The 19,202-nt window shown below is 41.1% G+C and overlaps 1 protein-coding gene across 7 annotated transcripts in view; it reads right to left on the bottom strand.

The window, feature by feature from the left end:
• The window catches only part of NKTR (natural killer cell triggering receptor), a 49,240-nt gene that overhangs the window by 22,648 nt on the left and 7,390 nt on the right, over positions 1 to 19,202 (bottom strand). For 4 of the 7 annotated variants that reach the window (XM_065050300.1, XM_065050303.1, XM_065050302.1 and 1 more), the window contains exons 3-6: positions 17,048 to 17,122; positions 10,561 to 10,668; positions 8,521 to 8,565; positions 6,711 to 6,798 (exon numbers count right to left, since the gene is read on the bottom strand). In XM_065050300.1, the coding sequence (XP_064906372.1) occupies positions 6,711 to 6,798; positions 8,521 to 8,565; positions 10,561 to 10,668; positions 17,048 to 17,122 (316 nt within the window). Of the gene's footprint in view, positions 1 to 111; positions 148 to 6,710; positions 6,799 to 8,180; positions 8,209 to 8,520; positions 8,566 to 10,560; positions 10,669 to 17,047; positions 17,123 to 19,202 lie in introns of those variants that run through there. The other 3 variants (XM_005510624.4, XM_065050305.1, XM_065050304.1) reach the window with 3 other exon arrangements.

Here is a 19,202-nt window from a genome sequence, read left to right on the forward strand (position 1 = left end):
TCAGTCCTCACAAATTCAATGCACATAACAATATGATCAGAAAAACGAGAAAGATTAAAAACAGAGAGAAAAGAAAGGCAAGGACACAGCCTTAGAGGAATGAGACATTACCTTTGGAGCGCACGGTGTAACAGTTTCTGTAAATTTTACACAAAAATGGCAGAAATAAATTGTAATACATTTCCAGACAAAAACCGAGTCTACGCTTTATTAAACACAACTTTACAATTCATATTTAATCAAGTCGTATGCACAACAAGGATGCCTAAAAGAGGGCTCTAAATTTTCTTTAGGATACAAGAGACTTTGACAACTATGGGAAGTTCTCCTGAAAAGCAACAAGGAAACTAAAGACACAACCTGCTTGGATACGCTATTATAAAAATAAATGGTTAGAAAAGAGTCCTCCCGCTCCCCTCCAAGTGTCTGGATCCAGCAGAAGCATTAGAACCCATGCGCGACTTGAAGCAGATGGATAACTGATTTAAACGTGGTTTTAATTCACATGCTCGCAGTGCCGTAGGCGTTGAAACGCTCTACTAAACCCAGTCCTAAGCATAAACTGCACAGGGCGGCCCAGCATGGCTTAAAAGTTTTGATTTACAAATGCAACGCATTTGATGACTTCACACCTTTTGTAATTAGGTGATATTTTCCTTCTAAAACTACAAAAAATAGGTGTTTTCTCTAAAAGACGTGAATTGCTGTTAGATTGCTTGTGTTCAGAGTTATAGTAAAACGCACACATCCAATAAAACCCCCCAACTGCATCATCGGTTGAGCTTATAATTTATTTGCCTCCCAAATAAACTATTAGTTCTTAATTGTGTCTCTGCATAATGTATTTCTTATTTATTCCAAATCAAAGCATCCTGCGAATGCTTCCACACCGGCTGGTGCTTTTACATCAACTTTTGACCAAGCCAACGGCACCTCTTTGGGTACCACGTTTACAAATCCCACTTTTGCTCAGAGATAACGCAACATCAGCCCCTTTAAGGTGATTTTTCAAAGATTTTATATGGCTGTTATATCTTCAAGAATTAATTCAGAGGTATTTCACTCGCGGTAAAAAGAGTTGAGTAGAAAAACACCTATTTTGGGACACTGAAAGATTTAGAAAAAAGGGCTTCTAATAAGCTGGTAACATTGAGATATCGTTTGTAAAATCAAAACAAGAGTCCTGACAACTTATTTCATCCTTCATGTCAATGAAAGTGATTAGTTTGAATTTACTATCTAGGCACGGCACACACACACAAAACATTAAGACAAAAGAAGATGTTTAGTTTTGAGCAGTAAGGCAGAGATTAAAACATTAAACCAACCCTTGACGTGGAAAGCAAAATAACATCTAGCACTAACAGCAAAACAGCCTCAAGTTTTCAATGGCTTTGGAACACAGGGGCAAGAAATCCAAGCGTTAGAACTCAGAGAACACAAGCGAGGGCTCCCCGTGCAGTTGTAACAAGGGCATATTCCTCAGTAAACTACACGGTTAAATAATGAGGGAATAAATTAATTACTACGCAAAATTTCCCAATGACAAAGAGGTTGGTTGCTCTTTTTTTGGTTGTTTCCTATTGCTTTACACTTCGTTCTGCACGGTCAATTCTGTTTTTTCTAGGAAGGGCAGCCTGGCATTCAATGTGACAACAGAAGGCAAGTGCGAGGATTTGTAGGATCAAAAGTCTCGTTAATTTTTTAGCGCTTTATCTACCCATTTGCACAAAGCTCCACTTTTGTACCACGACTTTCCCTCCTAGCAGGTTGGGTACAGTCACAAAAATGATGGAATTGCCATAAAGAGACAAGTTCCCGTTATCAGATGAGAAGGAGAATGAATTGCTCAAGAAGAACATCACCCAACAAGCTGAAACATCCAAGAACTCTAAATCGGGGACACATCCTGTTCAACCTGTTCATCGGTGACCTGGATGAAGAGACTGAGGGCACCCTCAGCCAGTTTGGGAGGAAGGGCTGACACACCAGTGAGACCTGGACACGCTGGACTGGGCAGAGAAGAACCTGATGAAGTTCAACAAGGGCAAGTGTAGGGTCCTGCACCTGGGGAGGAACAACCCCAGGCACCTGTACAGGTTGGGGTGGACCTGCTGGAAAGCAGCTCTGCAGAGAAGGACCTGGGAGTTCTGGTGGACAACAGGGTGACCATGAGTCACCAATGTGTCTGTGTGGCCAAGAGGCCAACGGTACCTGGGGTGCATAAGGAAGAATGTGAGCAGCAGGTCGAAGGAGTTTGTTCTTCCCTCTCTACTCTGCCCTGGTGAGGCCACATCTGGAGTTGTGTGTCCAGTTCTGGACTCTCCCCAGTTTAAGAAGGACAAGGAATTACTGAAGAGAGTCCAGCGGAGGCTACAAAGATGCTGAGGGGTCTGGTGCATCTTTGTGATGAGGAGAGACTGAGAGAGCTGGGGCTGTTCAGCTGGAGAAGAGAAGCTGAGAGGGGATCTCATCATTGTTTATAAATATCTCAGGGTGGGTGTCAAGAGGATGGACCAGACTCTGTTCAGTGGTGCCCAGCGACAGGGTGAGGGGCAATGGGTGCAAACTGGAACACAAGAGGTTCCAGTTGAATTTGAGAAGCAACTTCTTCCCAGTGAGGGTGCCAGAGCCTGGCCCAGGCTGCCCAGGAAGGTTGTGGAGTCTCCTTCTCTGGAGACATTCAAACCCACCTGGACACCTTCCTGTGTGATCTGCTCTGGTGACCCTGCTTGAGCAGGTGGGTTGGACTGGATGATCTCCAGAGGTCACTTCAACCCCAACCATCCTGTGATTCTGTGACCTAAAGACATGAACTGTATTTGTGCAACACTCTAGACACCCTTCCCCAATAACTAATAACAATAATAATATTTTTCTGCAGCTGTTCCAAACAGATATTGGAGCATATAGAAAAAAAGGAAGGTTCTTCTAGAGTGGTTCCTGTCAAGCTTTACTCCATCCCTAGGGACGGTGTCAACACAGAAATAGGATAATTAAAAGAAAATTAACGTGATCAGGTGTTGCTAAATAACTGGTGGTTCTAAAAGAAGTTATTCACAGAAAGGAAGCAAATTAATACTGGCGATAGCCGAAAATATATCTTACAGCTGTCTTCAACACAAACCTGCAATAAAACACTACAACAGATCCCTCTGGGTATAGAAAATTGAAATCCCAATATTTCGCAAATCCAAACATTCCGAAGGGATGGTGTTTATAACCTTTCAACAAGATGCCTTTCTTCAGCCTGGGAAATGTTTCTTAGACACGTGCGAAGACACTCGGCCTATTTTAAGTGCATATGTGTGAAAAACAATCCTGCTTTAGATGAACGTTCTCCTTTCAAGCCAACTGTTGGTCCTATTCAAGTCAGAAAAAGAGAAGAAGTGGGGGAAATGAGGCAACAAGCATGAAACACAGCACTTCTGACACTATATATAGGCACTTCTGGCTCTTTATTCTGCTTTTGCATCTTGGTTTCTACCAGAGTTTTAACTTATGTCCATTATTTCTACACTGGCTTCACTGGAGCTTCCTATCAACTCTTCCTCTTGCTTTTCCAGCCCCAGTTCTCTGTTGTTGCTTATAAACGCTTCAACCTCAAATTCTCCATGAATCAATGAAACTGGCGCTACTTTAGGACCGCTCAGATGCTCGTCTACATTAAGGTTAGTATGGAGCTTCTATTTCAAGTCAAACTGACCAGTCTTGAGCAAGAATAGTTATTCCAAGTGACACTTTTCTTTGGCAAAACCAGGAAAGTGCTTCTGATGAGCAAGAGAAACTGTTGTAGTCAGGATTCCTGCTGCTATTTTAGCCCTTGGACAAATCCTTATATAAAAGAAAGTTGTGCACTCCTTGCCTGCTACATTCAACACGTCTATGACAGAGAAATACAAAGTTCTCATCCCTGGAGTCATCTATGAATAAGAAGTTCAACCATCTAAAGAAGTTCAGATGGAGATTAACTGTTTTCCTTTCTATAAATTTAATCAATAAAAGTAAACATGCTCAAACCATTAATATCAATCTAAAGGCTGGCACTGCTGACTGCCTTTCGCACCATTTTCAGGTGAAACATCTGAAGAACATATTTCCTAATGCTAAACTACTGAATAACTGAGCATTCTTTAAAGAAACACATTTTAATTTCAGCTTGAAGTGTCTCACTAAGGGAAACGAACATATTTTAGTAATGAAAAGCTCAACACCTGCACAGTGCATCCCCTAAAAGAATCAGGTAATTGTTACCAAGCAAGACTTATCTGCTTTAATATATTGCGTTTTCAAGCCAGAAACTGCCCCAAGTCTTTAGCAGTCGTGTCTTGACATTCAAACTCTCCATGTTAAGAAGCAGAAACCATTAAGAAAAATATACAAAAATACAAGTTGTTAAACTATGTTTCACCATCCATCCCTGGCTATTTGTAAATTGAGTCAAATGTGAAGCTGACTTTGCAACTGACTGTGTATATACATATATATATATATATATTATATATGTACATACACACACACACATTATATTATATATATATATATATATATATATATATATATACACACACACACACACATACAACTGCCTTTCCAAGCAGCTTCAGTGGCTTCTGTAATTATACATATTCATTCTCAGGATCAGCCGCAGTACTGGATAAACCTCACCAATTAAACCGGGACTTGACTTGATCCACTTGCCTGACTCTAAGACAAGCTGGTGCCATTTAAGACACTATAAAATATCCCCAAAAGCTGCCCAGGGGAGGCAGGTGAGACCTAAAACCTTCTCTCCCAGCAGCAAAACAGCAGGTAGGACACCCCAGGACCCTAAAAATGGCTTGAAATTCCTACGAAGAGCTGAGGTGAATCTAGTTTACATAGAGACAACTACATTTAAGCATCTTACTTTGCCTGAATTTCCAAACACTTTCTTTTTACACTGTTTTGATTAAAAAACCCCAGAACTTTTAAGAAACTTGCACCTTTACAAATAATTCTTAGATACTGTTTATTTTATTGTCATTATTATTATTAATTATAAACGATAATTTAGGATCTAACACAACTTTAAGGTTGTTTCGGTGTGTGGGGCGGGACAAGGTGTTTACATCTGTTAAACCTCATTGATTTAGGTCTGTTAAACCTCACTGAACAGATAAGCTGAGTCTAAGGGAAAGAAGATGATTTCGAATCAAACGCAGGAGAGAAAAGAAACTTTAGAGCCCTCAAATTATAACTCCTGGACTGATGTGACACAGGAAGTTTTCATGTGTATCGTTCAGATAAGCTTAAAAATGGAAAATTGCAACAAGGGAACCAAAAGATAAGACACCGAGTAGTAAATAGTGAACCCACGTCTTGCATGGAGTATATTAAACCACAGAGGGTCTTTTTAGAGAGAGATTGTTTTCCACCTTAATGCGTCTACATCCCCACTCAGATTTACTGAAAGGAAGCGCAACATCTACAATTTCATTTCAAGGTGATAAAACCCGTATTTTTGACACGATTTTCTCTCTATGGAAAGTCAGAACAGCGGTAAATGCAAAAGGTTCCTATTTATTTTCCATTTTTAGGGCATTCTTTAGGAAGAGACCTAAAAATGTCTCTTATCTGAACTTCGTCATATCATACTGAAGATCTTTTTCAGGCACAAGAAAAACTCCAAAAAGATCCTTGAGGACAATTTACTCCTTTAGCGAAGGCAGTGAAGCGCCATTCATTCTGATCCCCCAAGAAAGATGGCAAAGAAAGGACAGTTTCTCTAGTTAAACAGCTACACCACAATTCACTTTGGAAAACAACAAGTGTTATTTCACAAAGTTCTTCTCAGCACAAGCCCAGAGTTCTAATCCAGATCTTTCCAAGTGCAAACTGTTAAACATGAATAGGAGGAATTAACTGGATGAATAGTCTCATTAAAATTAGCAAGTTTAAAAATACTAACACTGAATATATAATACACCTACTTTAACCAGAAGACCCTGATGTATCAGACCTGAGTATTTATTGATGTTAGAGAGTCATGTGCTTAATAATTTAACAGAACGCAGCTACACACTAGAATGGATTATTATTAAGGTAATGAAGGGAAAAATCTGATTATCAGCACATTCTTTTACATGGTGTTGGGACCAAACTAGTTGGTTGATGTACAAGTAAACAGAACTATGCGGCAATAGGGAAAAGCACGTGGGGAACAAACACTCCAAAATAGTAATAATAATAATAATAATAATAATAATAATAATAATAATACCCCAAAACTCATGATGAATAAAACCATTACTCCTTCCCCAACCACCCCCCTCCCCCAAATTAAATCATAAATCATATTTTAAAGGGCACATGCAAACCCACCTCTGGATCCCACTCCCATCTGCACACAATGCTCACCATTGTAATTTGCAGATAAATCTGTTCAGATTGGGTCAGTGTATACAACAAATAACCTATTTTCCAGACACTAAGAACTTATTGCATAAGCTGTATTTTTAGGGTAAAAAGCAATAAAGAAGGAACATCCATATAGTAGCGGCTTCTAATCCAAATGAAGCAAATTACGATTAATGTTTCCTCTTAGCCACTCAACCCTACTTAAAATAAGGCGGATAACATCATTATAGATAATTTTGCAATACCATCTTTCTCATGAACAGCGCTTCTCTGCTTAAGAAAAGCTCGACTGGCGTATTACAGCTACTCACATGAAAAATTGGGAACCATTGGTATGTTTCCCTCGGTTTGCCATTGACAAAAGGAACGCTCTGTCATGTTTGAGAATAAAGTTTTCATCTGTTTGAAGAAAAAATATGGTTGTCAGATTTTTCCCTGCCCAGGAAGGCAAGTTTAATTTACTTAGTAACTTATGGATGTTATAAGGAGAAATTCTTCTGCTGCTGAAGAAACATGAACAGGTTGCGGAAACAAATAATCAAGTTTAAAGCCTCTTAAAAGCGACAGGAATAGCAGTTATGAGACAAAGCATTTTTTCATCAAGTTTCAGATATAGCGCAAATATTTCTAATAAAGGCATCTTAGTGTCCCCAATAACATGAGATTCTCCCAGACTTGGATTTAAATCCAGTATTTTCTGAATAACAAGTTGGGTGGACTTAGATCCTAAATCAGGACTTAATATACATGATACTGTTATTTATATGCAGCATGTGGCTCGGGTATTAGGGAAATATCTAGAGGAAAAGGCATTTTCCTGGTATGGCACGTGAAAAGATAAGCACTTATCAATCCAAAACTGCAAGTTTCACAATGTACAAGGGAAAAAAAGAAAGAAAAACAACAATAAAAACCTAGATAGTGGAATGAGAAACTAAACATATTCTTCCTGTGGCCTAAGTATCAAATTAGTTAAGACTAAACTAAACACGCGTTTTATACTCCAGTGAATTAAAGAGGACTGTGGGTTGTAGAGTGTAATATAAAACTAGATCTTCTGGAGCTCATTTTCAAAGCTAAAAATAGGAATTTGAGTCCACAAAGCCGTTATTTTGAAGGTTATATCTCAGAACACGCTGCTCTGGCACTCACCGCCTTTCCAAACAAACCCTAGTGCATTTTTGGCAAAAGGATTTACTGGAGGCTTTCTGAACTAAAGGCTGGAATGCTCCAACACCAAACTAAGCCTGGGTTTAAGACAAACTTAACAGCATGTGCTTAACCACACAGTGCTGCTTAAAAACCATACAGAACCATAATAAATACATGATAGCGCCTTGATTAACATTTCAATACTAGAGTAACTACCTGGTTTTTTACAGGAAAGGATTCTATGGCTTGAAACAAATACTTGATAAACTCACCATTTTCCTTCCAACAACAGATTTTCAAAAAAGAGGTAAACACGTATTGATTTACAAATTCTTAGCGTGTAAAGAGTCAAAACACTTTTTGAAATGAACACTGAGCGTACAAACCTTGAATGGGGAAAGGGAGGAAAGGGACATTAACAAAGAAGAAATAACTGTTTAGAGCTGGAAAATAGGCCAGTATTCTTGGTCAGAATAAGTCATTAACCCTCAGAAAGGTTAGACACTTCATTTCTCCAAGCAACACAGATACCCATCTACAAACGGACGTTATCAGTTGTCTACATATTTACTAGGGAGGGTACAAGGGAACAGAGTTTGAATTTGTGTTACTGAGCTTTTGTCTCTTACCTTTTCATTTTGCAAAAGACCACATTCTCTATAAACAAAAGAATATGTTGACAGTTTTAGGCAGGAAGATAGGAGTTTATTCATGAATAAAGTTGCCTAACCTCCATGCTGAAAGTCATGTTTAACCAATAATGTTAGCCTTAATTAATTGTCAGTTAAAGTTAAATATTACCAAAAAAAAAATTATCTGAAAGTCATGCATATAAAAATAATTCTCATGCAACATTAATTTCATGCAAAAGGTGATCTATAAGTAGACCTGTTTTCATTAAGTAGCTTGGGAATCAAGACTTATCTCAGAACTGAATAAAGAAGCTGAAAAAGACATATTTCCTCTTACCTTTAAAATAGCCACCATAAATAGATTCGCCTCCTTTTCCATTACCTACACGTTAAAAAGCATGAATTAAACCTTTTGTTTCATTTATGAGAAAAACTGCAGGTAACAGGCCACAGGCCACCAGTTTACAATAAACCGGGATACTCCAGTTACTGGTATCTGAGCATAATGATTCTATGATAAGCTCCTTAATATTTTTAAAAGGCACAGCCGTGCATTATCCCGTTGACACTGAAAATACTGAGAATGAAGATAGTCTCAGTGCCTCTGAACACAGGGAAGGCTCAAGTGGGGCTCCAAGTGCTAATCCTCACTGGTATTTGCTAAAGCGACAGCAAAACATAGATCATAGAATTGTTTTGGTTGGAAGAGACCCTCAGGATCATCGAGTCCAACCATAACCTAAATCTAGCACTAAACCATGTCCCTAAGAACCTCGTCTAAATGCCTCTTAAATCCCTCCAGAGATGGTGACTCCAGCACTGCTCTGGGCAGCCTGTTCCAATGCCCCACAGCCCTTTGGGGAAGAAATTGTTCCCAAGATCCAATCTGAACCTCCCCTGGTGCAACTTGAGGCCGTTTCCTCTTGTCCTATCGCTTGCTACTTGGGAGGAGAGACCAACACCCCCCCAGCTCCAACCTCCTTTCAGGCATTTCAGAGATCAGAAGGTCTCCCCTCAGCTCCTGTTCTCCAGCTGAACCCCCCAGGTCCCTCATCCGCTCCATCACACTTGTGTTCCAGCCCCTCAACAGCTTCATCGCCTCCTCTGCACTCTCTAGTATTACAATGTCCTTCTTACAATGACGGGCCCAAAACTGATCCCAGGCTTCACGATTTGTCCTCCCCAGTGCCGAGTACAGTGGCACAATCACTTGTCTAGTCCTGCTGGCCACACTGTTCCTGACACAAGCCAGGATGCTGGTGGCCTTTTTGGCCACCTGGGCACACGCTGGCTCATGTTCAGCCATTGTCCACCAACACCCCCAGGTCCTTTTCCCCCAGGCGCTTTCCAGCCGCTCTTCCCCAGCCTGCAGCGTTCATGGGGTTGTTGTGACCCCAGTGCAGGACCCGGCACTTGGACTTGTTGAACCTTAGACAATTGGCCTCAGCCCATCGATCCAGCTGGTCCAGAGCCCTGTGTGTGGCCTTCCCACCCTCCAGCAGATCAACACCCCACCCAACTTGGTGTCATCTGCAAACTGACTGAGGGTGCACTCGATCCCCTCATCCAGATCACTGATAAAGAGATTAAAGAGAACTGGCCCCAGCGCTGAGCCCTGGGGACACCTTTGGTGACCAGCCAACAACTCAATTTGGCTTCGTTCACCAAGCAAAAAAAAGACCCCAGTAGGTACAACCAACAATCTCACCTGGCTCAAAGCAGCTGAGGGAGCACTGGAACAGATAAGAAAGTAGCTACAGGTTTTAAAGGCACTTGTACGTGACTGTCAAAACAAAATATTCCCTCACTGTGCCTGTTTTACCAGGGACAAGACTTCAGGATCTAGCGAAGACGCTTGCTTTGATGAGGACAACTGGCTAAAACAGCACGTTGTTCACATACCGCAGGGAAGGAAACAAAGAAACTCCCGGAAACATGTCCTCTTGGAGACCTAGCCATTAAACACTTCTAGCTCATTAACTTAAACTAATTAAAAAAGTAAACTTATTCAAATAGCAAGGTCGCTGTATCAATAGAGCATTACTAGTGTTGCCTCTACTGCAAACACAAAAGTGAAAAGCAGTTTGGATTTGAATACTGTTTTAAGAAGATAGGGGTTAAATCCAGAAAGGGTTGGTTTCTTCTTTCACTTAGCACGTTTTCTAAATAAATATCGCTTCAGCTGAAACATTTCAGAATTACAAACATTAACAAATAAACAGGTAATCTGTGCTATACTTTACAGCAAATAAAATACTCATTTTGCAATTGTAATGCTTCATCATTAACTTCCATTTCTAAAGTCACATTATAACCATTTCAGTTTCAATATTTCTGTTCCGCTTCAAACATTTCAGGTTTAAAAAGTGTATTTTACCTTCGCTGAAGTCCCCACCCTGAATCATGAAGTTTTTAACCACCCGATGGAACGTGGTGCCTTTGTAACACAGCTTCTTCCCAGTTGTTTTGCCAATTCCTTTTTCACCTGCAAGAAGGTTGAAAACAAAAAGGCGGCTACAGATTGTTAATGACCCAATTCCAAGGGTTCTACCTCCTTAGGGTTAATGAATTTAAGACAGTTATCAGAATAGCACAACTACAGGAGATAACACAGTCCTACCTGTTGCCTTTTTTCTGCCCAAAAAGACTCATGTACAAGGGGAAATTAGGTTTCTTTTTAAAAAAATTCCTTCCCTCTCACAAAGGAGTGAACTTATTAGCAAGCTACTCAGGATGATTTCTAAGAGTTCACAGTAACAATGGGTTAACTATTTTCTGTGGTTATAGCTCACACCAGCATCCTTTCCAAACCACTTTGATGCGATGTGCCAGCTGAATCCCAGGACAGAAATCGGAGCTCAAAACTCGGGTACAACATGATCCGCTCTTGGAAACGTGGTGATTTGTGAGAAAAACACCCCAGAACCTCAAGCGTCATTAAGCTTCCTTCCAAAATTCAGCAGAAAAGCTGCACTGGGCATGTGGATGAGGGCACCATGAGCTGTTCTATAGGCAGGAGTTCTATGTAGTAGGTTTATAAGGGATTTATACTGGTCCAGTTGGGGAACACACAACAGTCACTGACTTGGACTTCCAAGGAGAGGGGAGCTGGTAGAACACAGCAATTGAGAGTAATAGGTATATTATACAGCTAAAATCCTATGAAAACCATGTGTGCAGGAGATATTCTGCAATGAGACAGAACAAACAACCCAACGTTCAGCTTCATCCCATCACCTCTTATGGAACAGGTCAGAGACATTTAACCGGTATGTCCTGCGCCTTGTAGTGCCCTCAGGTGTGTCCGTGGACCTGTTACCCAGAGCCAACCCCCCCACTTTTGCAATCTATTGTTCCTCCACCACAAATTAACTAATGGCCAAATCACCCCAAATTTGCTATTCTAACCAGCCCATTGCTGTCAGGAGGAGGGCAAAGAGCAGTTTGCGACACAAAACCCACCCATGGCATTGCTGTTTATCATACTTGTAGATGCCTTTGCTCAGAAAATACAAATTATTTTCCAATATCCTGACTCTCCGTACCCTCCTCCTACCCCATTCGTATTTTCCACAGAAGTTATCCAATCAAAGCTATTTATTACAGCGATGGACACAATCCCTTAACCCCCCCAAACATGCCCCTCTGTGCTACAACGTTAGAAAATCCACATCAATCAACACCAAGGAGCATCTGCCTACATTTTCGGTCACGTTTCAAGGTGTCCCCCAGGCTACAGAATGGGATCCTGCATTGCATGTGGTCACGTAATTGATCTGGTGCATTAAGGCGAGAGTTGAGCTTTAGACCACGGCCAGAAGTTGCCGTCCCTTCTTTTACTCTTCTTTACGGTATCACTAAGACAGTCCCCATTGTACTAATGGGCAATATTTGTGATGTTCCCTTCCTTTCGTGCACGAAAAGGGTAAATTCATGAAACCCAACTACCTCCCCACAAGCCACAGACACTTCAGACGATGCACTTAGGCTGCTGGCCAAATGGTGGAGGGCTAAGTGCCTGCAAAAGCTGTATTATGTCACTCTGATCTCTCAAAACCAGCCCTTGGACTCCCAGTGATGCAAAAGACTCATCGTTCCACTAGTTATAGCTGCAGAACCTCAGACACTTTTCTGCAACAACCAGCACAAAGCCCATGGGCTGGGCTTCTTTTTCTATTTATGGTCAAATACCAGCCTTATTCTTTTTGCCCTAAATATGCCTGAACTTTGTCTGAAAAAGAAAAAATGCCTTTGGGCCCAATCTACTTGCACCCTTCCTGCCTAAGCGGTTCTTTTTATGTGCTACAAATTGTTTGTAAGTGGGATGGAGGAGGAAAACTTAATATGGTGATCGCAAGGGATGACCCATTAGCTAAGGGGGACACACAAGGGCTTTATACAAGGGCCTTTCACCCTTTTTGGCAGGTAAACACTGCTCTCGTGCCTTATTAACATCCTGCACTAACAACCTAAGTTGAGATATTTTGCATTAGGTACCCAAGAGCTGCTTTTGTTCAAGATTACGAGAAGGAAAGCTCCTGAGAAAGTGGCAAAGAGCAGATGGGCTGGTGATTATTCAATAGATGGACCGACCCAAGGACCTGTAAATGCTGGGTTGCAAGTCACAGAATCCCAGAATGTCAGGGGTTGGAAGGGACCTGGAAAGCTCATCCAGTGCAATCCCCCCATGGAGCAGGAACACCCAGATGAGGTTACACAGGAAGGTGTCCAGGCGGGTTGGAATGTCTGCAGAGAAGGAGACTCCACAACCTCCCTGGGCAGCCTGGGCCAGGCTCTGCCACCCTCACCATGAACAAGTTTCTTCTCATGTTTAAATGGAACCTCTTGTGTTCCAGTTTGTACCCACGGCCCCTTGTCCTGCCATTGGTTGTCACCAAGAAGAGCCTGGCTCCATCCTCCTGACACTCACCCTTTATATATCTGTAAACATGAATGAGTCCCCCCTCAGTCTCCTCTTGTCCAGCTCCAGAGCCCCAGCTCCCTCAGCCTTTCCTCACACGGGAGATGCTCCACTCCCTTCAGCATCTTGGTGGCTGCGCTGGACTCTCTCCAGCAGTTCCCTGTCCTGCTGGAACTGAGGGGCCACAACTGGACACAATACCCTTCTAATCCACCCCAGGTACCATTGGCCTTCCTGGCCACAAGGGCCCGGTGCTGGCTCATGGTCACCCTGCTGTCCCCAGGACCCCCAGGTCCCTTTCCCCTACGCTGCTCTCTAATAGGTCATTCCCCAACTTATACTGGAACCTGGGGTTGTTCCTGCCCAGATGCAAGACTCAAGATGAAAGTCCAGAGGTTTTAATTTCATAGTGAGGAGCCTCTCGGTGTCAGGCCAGACAACATTCACAGCAGCCAGGTCTATTTCTGACAACACCACCAGGCTGCAGGAAGGCAGCCAGAATCACCGTGTCCTCCCCCATCTGCTGCTGACAAAATCATCCTGCTCTGCCTCACGGAGATTCCGGGGGGAGCGGCAGGCGTGATGACGGGCACGGCATTTCAAACATCGGCCGTATCGATCACTTGACAAGCGAAAAGGCTCTTCACAACAACATGACAGAAGTGCACAGCCCAAATCAAGTTGCTACGAGGTCCGTAACGGTGTGAGGACACGTTAACCCTGTAGGTGTGATTCCTTTATCAGATACAGCGCAGATGGGTAAGCAAATGTCTAAAGAAAAAGAAGATGCTGGATTGGCCTAACATGCAGAATTCTGAATTTACGTAGTAAAAAAGTGCACAACGCTCACAGTCTGCTGCTAAGATATTCAGCTATGTGGACTACAGAATCCAGAATGGGACAGCATCCCCTTTCTATTATACACTACATGTTATACTTCCTTAGATAAGCACAGACCTCACATATGTCTACAAGACACCCGCACCAGAAAGTAAGTGATGCTGCACTGAGTAAACCTCCAGTGATTCAAAGACTTCTTGCAGTTCTGGACTCCCCAGTTTAAGAAGGGCAAGGAATTCCTGGAGAGAGTCCAGCAGAGGCTACGAAGATGCTGAGGGGTCTGGAGCATCTTTGTGATGAGGAGAAACTGAGAGAGCTGGGGCTGTTCAGCTGGAGAAGAGAAGCTGAGAGGGGATCTCATCAATGTTTATCAACATCTCAGGGTGGGTGTCAGAGGATGGACCAGACTCTGTTCAGTGGTGCCCAGTGACAGGATGAGGGCACAGACTGAAACACAGGAGGTTCCATCTGAATATGAGGAGAAACTTCTTTACTCTGAGGTGGCAGAGCCTGGCCCAGGCTGCCCAGAGAGGTTGTGGAGTCTCCTTCTCTGAGACATTCAAACCCACCTGGACACCTTCCTGTGTGATCTGCTCTGGTGACCCTGCTTGAGCAGGTGGGTTGGACTGGATGATTTCCAGAGGTCCCTTCAACCCCAACCATCCTGTGATTCTGTGACCAAAAGCTAAAGATATACTTGGTAGGAATTCAAATTTTTATGATTAAAGTTCTACCAACGCACTCTGCAGGAGTCAGGGGAGCCCAGCTTCCCGAAGCAAATGACTGACTTGGTCACTGAAGGTGCTACAGCAACTCACAACTCTAAAAATTTAAAGCAACCCTTCACATCTCAGTTCTGGCTGCCAGAGCTTAGTGCAATCTTATGGGTCCACTTTTATCTCCCGTCACAGCACTGCTGCAGGAAGGCAGAACGGCTGACAGGAAAAAATAACAAACTCAGGCAAACCGAGAAGCAACACAGATGAACACAAGAATTTATGTTGGCCATGTGGCTCTAGCCCCCAAGCTCAGCCATCCTGAGCTCAAGTTTGAGAACTACCATGGTAGAAAAGAGATGGCTTCTACCCACAAAAGAAATGAATATAATTTAATTCTCTTAAACATTACATTCACCAAAAGAAATGCAATTACTTCAGGTTCTTCTGTATGCCTTTTTTCTCCCCTGCAGAATTTAATCATCACGTTTATTAGCAAATTTCTAAAGATATCTGTCAAATCATCGTTCTGCGCTATAAGTACAGAGTAGTAACAACAATTTGCAAGAATGAAGCAAATGTTTCAGGTACTTTTTAAGTCTGCAAGTCTGATCTCAGAAACAAACATCCTAACTTTCTGCTCACTCTCAAATGTTCTTATAATTCAAGACAGGTTCCAGCAGAAGAGGTCAACGAAACCTGCACAGCCAGATATAGAACAGAATTCCAATCAGGATGCACACAAAGAAGTCATACTTGTTTATTTTTAAGTTATTTCTTCTGCTTGTTTCACACCTCATCACCTCCAACACCTTTACCTTCCTTTATCTCCACCTACATTTTTCTAGCAGAGCTGCTCTAAGGATTTAAACAATCCTACGGAGCTCCAGAACTCGAGGCTCAGACATCACACTATTCAGTCTCCTACTGCATTTTATTTCTTACCTTTTGTAAATATTCTGATTAAGATAAATTGCAAGCGAGTTCCCATCTTTCTATGATAGCTGTATCACTCCCATCCTGTCTATTCCTAAGTATCTCTTTAACAAGCATCAGTGATTAAAAGAAAACCAACCAAACAAAAATCAGTAAGTAAAATAAAGAGGTGGCACAGACCACACAGACCTCAAAAATAGATGAAATATGTACCGTACCTTCCACAAGTTCACAGTACTATAAAGCTCTGCTAAATCTTCACAGAGATTACCTAGAACACACCACATTCTGGGATCTGAACTCGGACAAGATGAACTTTAAGGAGTTAATGCATAAGCACATCAACAAATTTGTTTCACGACCAGCTGGCGAAGAGCTCTTCGCTAAAGCCAGATGTTAAAATGCTGCCTGGGAAGTCTTGCTGGAGTGTTTCAATGATTTGGAAAAGAGTTATTTTATATAGAAGGCAGAGGCTATGCTGGTACGGTTAATTCAAGGTATATTGCAGATCACTGAGTATTCAGGTATCCAAGACCAGGAGGTCACCAAGAGACACAAAACACATTCTTCAGATAAATAACACATACCAATTCCTGGAATGACCTCATGAAGATTAATCTTCAACTTACAACTGAAAAATCCCTGAGGAACCCTCACTACCCTTATTCTTCCAGTCATTAGAAACCATTTAAAACAAATTAAGTCCTGCTTCAGAAACAAAAAGGGATGGAGAGTGCTATATTATACCCAGACATTCTGCTGCCAATGCTGTCTCTCTGACCCCACAGATCTTTCCTCTCGCCCACCAAACCATCCCACAATTTCTAAGGGACCATCATGTTCCCACTCAGTCCTTCGTTTAGCTAAAAATGACCACGTTTTCTCAGATTTAGTAACGCTCCTGGCCTCTGATCCTTGTGTAGCACCTAAAATACACGCAAAATTGTATTGTATACAATTGGTGTATATAAGAAAAAAATCATATATATTCAAAATCTTATGTAGTGTCCCAAGCTAAATGTCACCATTACACTGTGCAGTGACATTAGTATTTAATGTTTCTCCCAATAAATCCTAAAGCCCTGATAAATCCTAAAGAATCGCTTGCCTTTATCACATTTGTCCAACCGGAGCCATCAATAATCTCCACCATAATCTCAGCCTTGTTAATCATTTCTACCTGCAGGAGCTCCACATGAGGGCCCAAAAAATGTGGTTTTGTTGCACCAATTCACAGCTTTGCATTCTGTAATTATCTATTATCTCCACCACTAGTTATAGAAGAACACAATATCTGTGCATGACTCAAATTCTCCTCAGCAATAACAAGTCTCAGCTTTGTTTTTAACGGGAAAAAAGTGAACAGCAGTATTATTATGCTGTGCTTTATACTTGCGGAAACAAATGATCATTGTAAGAAACATTAAAAGCCTTAAATATCAGCAGCTTACCTGAGCACAAGCAAAGGAAGTTTTTGCACGTCTTCGGACATATGTCTGAGAAGAGCTGAAACATAATTCGACCAACTAGAAGATTAAAAAACAACAACAAATTAAGAGTTTTGTAACACTTTATAATAAGAAAATTTGTACGTAAATAAATCTGTACGTTCTGAAAAGGTCTTTTTTCTGAGAAAATGTTATTTTATCAAGCGGAATAAGAAACAATCTCATATATGCCTATATAAAACAGGCGTCAGGAAAGAACAATACCACGATTGTGGAAAAATGAAGATTAAGTAATAACATCCCATCTAATTTATTAAAACTTGATCATGACCCTATGATCATTACCTAAAAATCCAGCTGCCTTAGGCCCGTCCTGTGTTAAGGATTAGACACACACTGGTACTCTCGGCCTAAAATCCTCGGGTTTAAACAAAATCAATTCAAACAGATGAAGCAAATGGGAAAGCTGCAAGGTGGACAGAGCAACGTGGGCAAGTTCAGGACTAATGCTCCTCTTCTTCCAGATGCCATGAACCCAATTGGACTTTCTATGCAAAGTGAACAGAGTCATTCTCTCGGTCATGCTGTTGGGTGGAAAACTATTCCAATATAAAGCAAAACTATTTTAGGACTGCTTCGCTTTTTTTGTTTTATTTTCCAAGATACTAGGAGGTATATTACTAAAGAAAAGAAAACCAAAAAGCTCCCAAATGTATGAAGTCTTTAAAAACAGATGTAATTAGCAACGAAAAAAAGTTGTTGGCTCTATAGGTTGTGAAATAAGCCATAAAAGCCACACTGTTGGCCAGAATGACAAGACTATCATCTGTCAATGAGCACTACCCTCTAGTGGTATATACTGGTAAGACTTGAAAGATAATTAAAAGAGAAGTAACTAGTCCAGAAATTATTTCTCTTTTACCTCCCCAAAGGAAAAATATGAGTTCAAATGTATTTTAATCAATACTTTGTCACCAAAAATTCTGAGATGCTCCTAAGAAACCACATTCAAGGCTTTGTCCAAACATATGTGATTGTCAGCAAGGTGAATTGTTGGTTCAAAATGGAGAGAAATAAAACAAAATAACACAGAGACCACCTGTATTTTGTATTCTTAGACAAAAAGCTGTTGAAATACCTGCCATGCGAGAGAGATAATGATAAAGCTTTCAATTTCGGGGCTGGTACTGCCTATTTTTAATGCATAATATAAGTTGTGTGGGTACTTCCAGTGCCGCTTTAATCAGGATTGTGAATTTATTTCATTACAACTGTCACGAAACTCTTCTGTGGCAAATAAATGTGCATGATTCTTATAAAGGCAGAAGGAATGGTGACAGTGACTGAACTGTATAACTCATACCACAGAACCTTAAATGTATGTAGTATTTTCATAGGGTACATAACTTCCTATTTTGTTTTATAATTATGGAAGTTGAATGTTCTGAGAAATGACAGTGGCAGTGGAACCAAGAGTTCTATTTATAGTGCGTTAAAAGTTAATAAATGATTAGTGGATGTCTTAATAAATAATTAGATGTTGTTTATAGAAGGGTCAAATGTGACTTATAACCACCTTTATCACTTACTACTGACGTACATGGAACCATCTCTAACCATTTACAATCACCACAAAAGCTACAAGGGCTTGCAATATGCATTAAAGAATCTATTGATCACATATTAACCCTCCATAAACCATTTTGAATGGATTCTTAACATGAAGTGTGACTAACTTAAGCTCCAGGTTCTGATTTTAAGGTCTGGCCTTAAAACTGCAGTGAGGATGTTCTCTGAGCATTTGGCATTACAGCAGGAAAATCTAAAGAAAATGGATAAGGATGAAGAAATAGGGAGTATTCAGAGATTCGATGTTAAATAGGGGTAGCTTTGAGCACCACTGTGAAAAGAGAATCATTCTGATGTGAACAACACATTATAAACCATACAGATTGGAGATTCATATAAGAACACAAAAAAGAAGAGAGTTTTGTAAAAGAGTTATTAATTTTCATGCTAAAGAGAGTAACTTAAGAGAGCAGAAGTCCGGCTCCTCTGCTTGTGAAAGTGCTGAACCGAGCAGCAACCAAGTGCTTCAGAAAGTGACGTCCAGGCCTCCTCTTGCATTTGCAATGTGAAATAACACGTCGCATTTCAG

Source organism: Columba livia, chromosome 2 (assembly GCF_036013475.1).
Source record: "Columba livia isolate bColLiv1 breed racing homer chromosome 2, bColLiv1.pat.W.v2, whole genome shotgun sequence".
NCBI classification, from domain to species: domain Eukaryota; kingdom Metazoa; phylum Chordata; class Aves; order Columbiformes; family Columbidae; genus Columba; species Columba livia.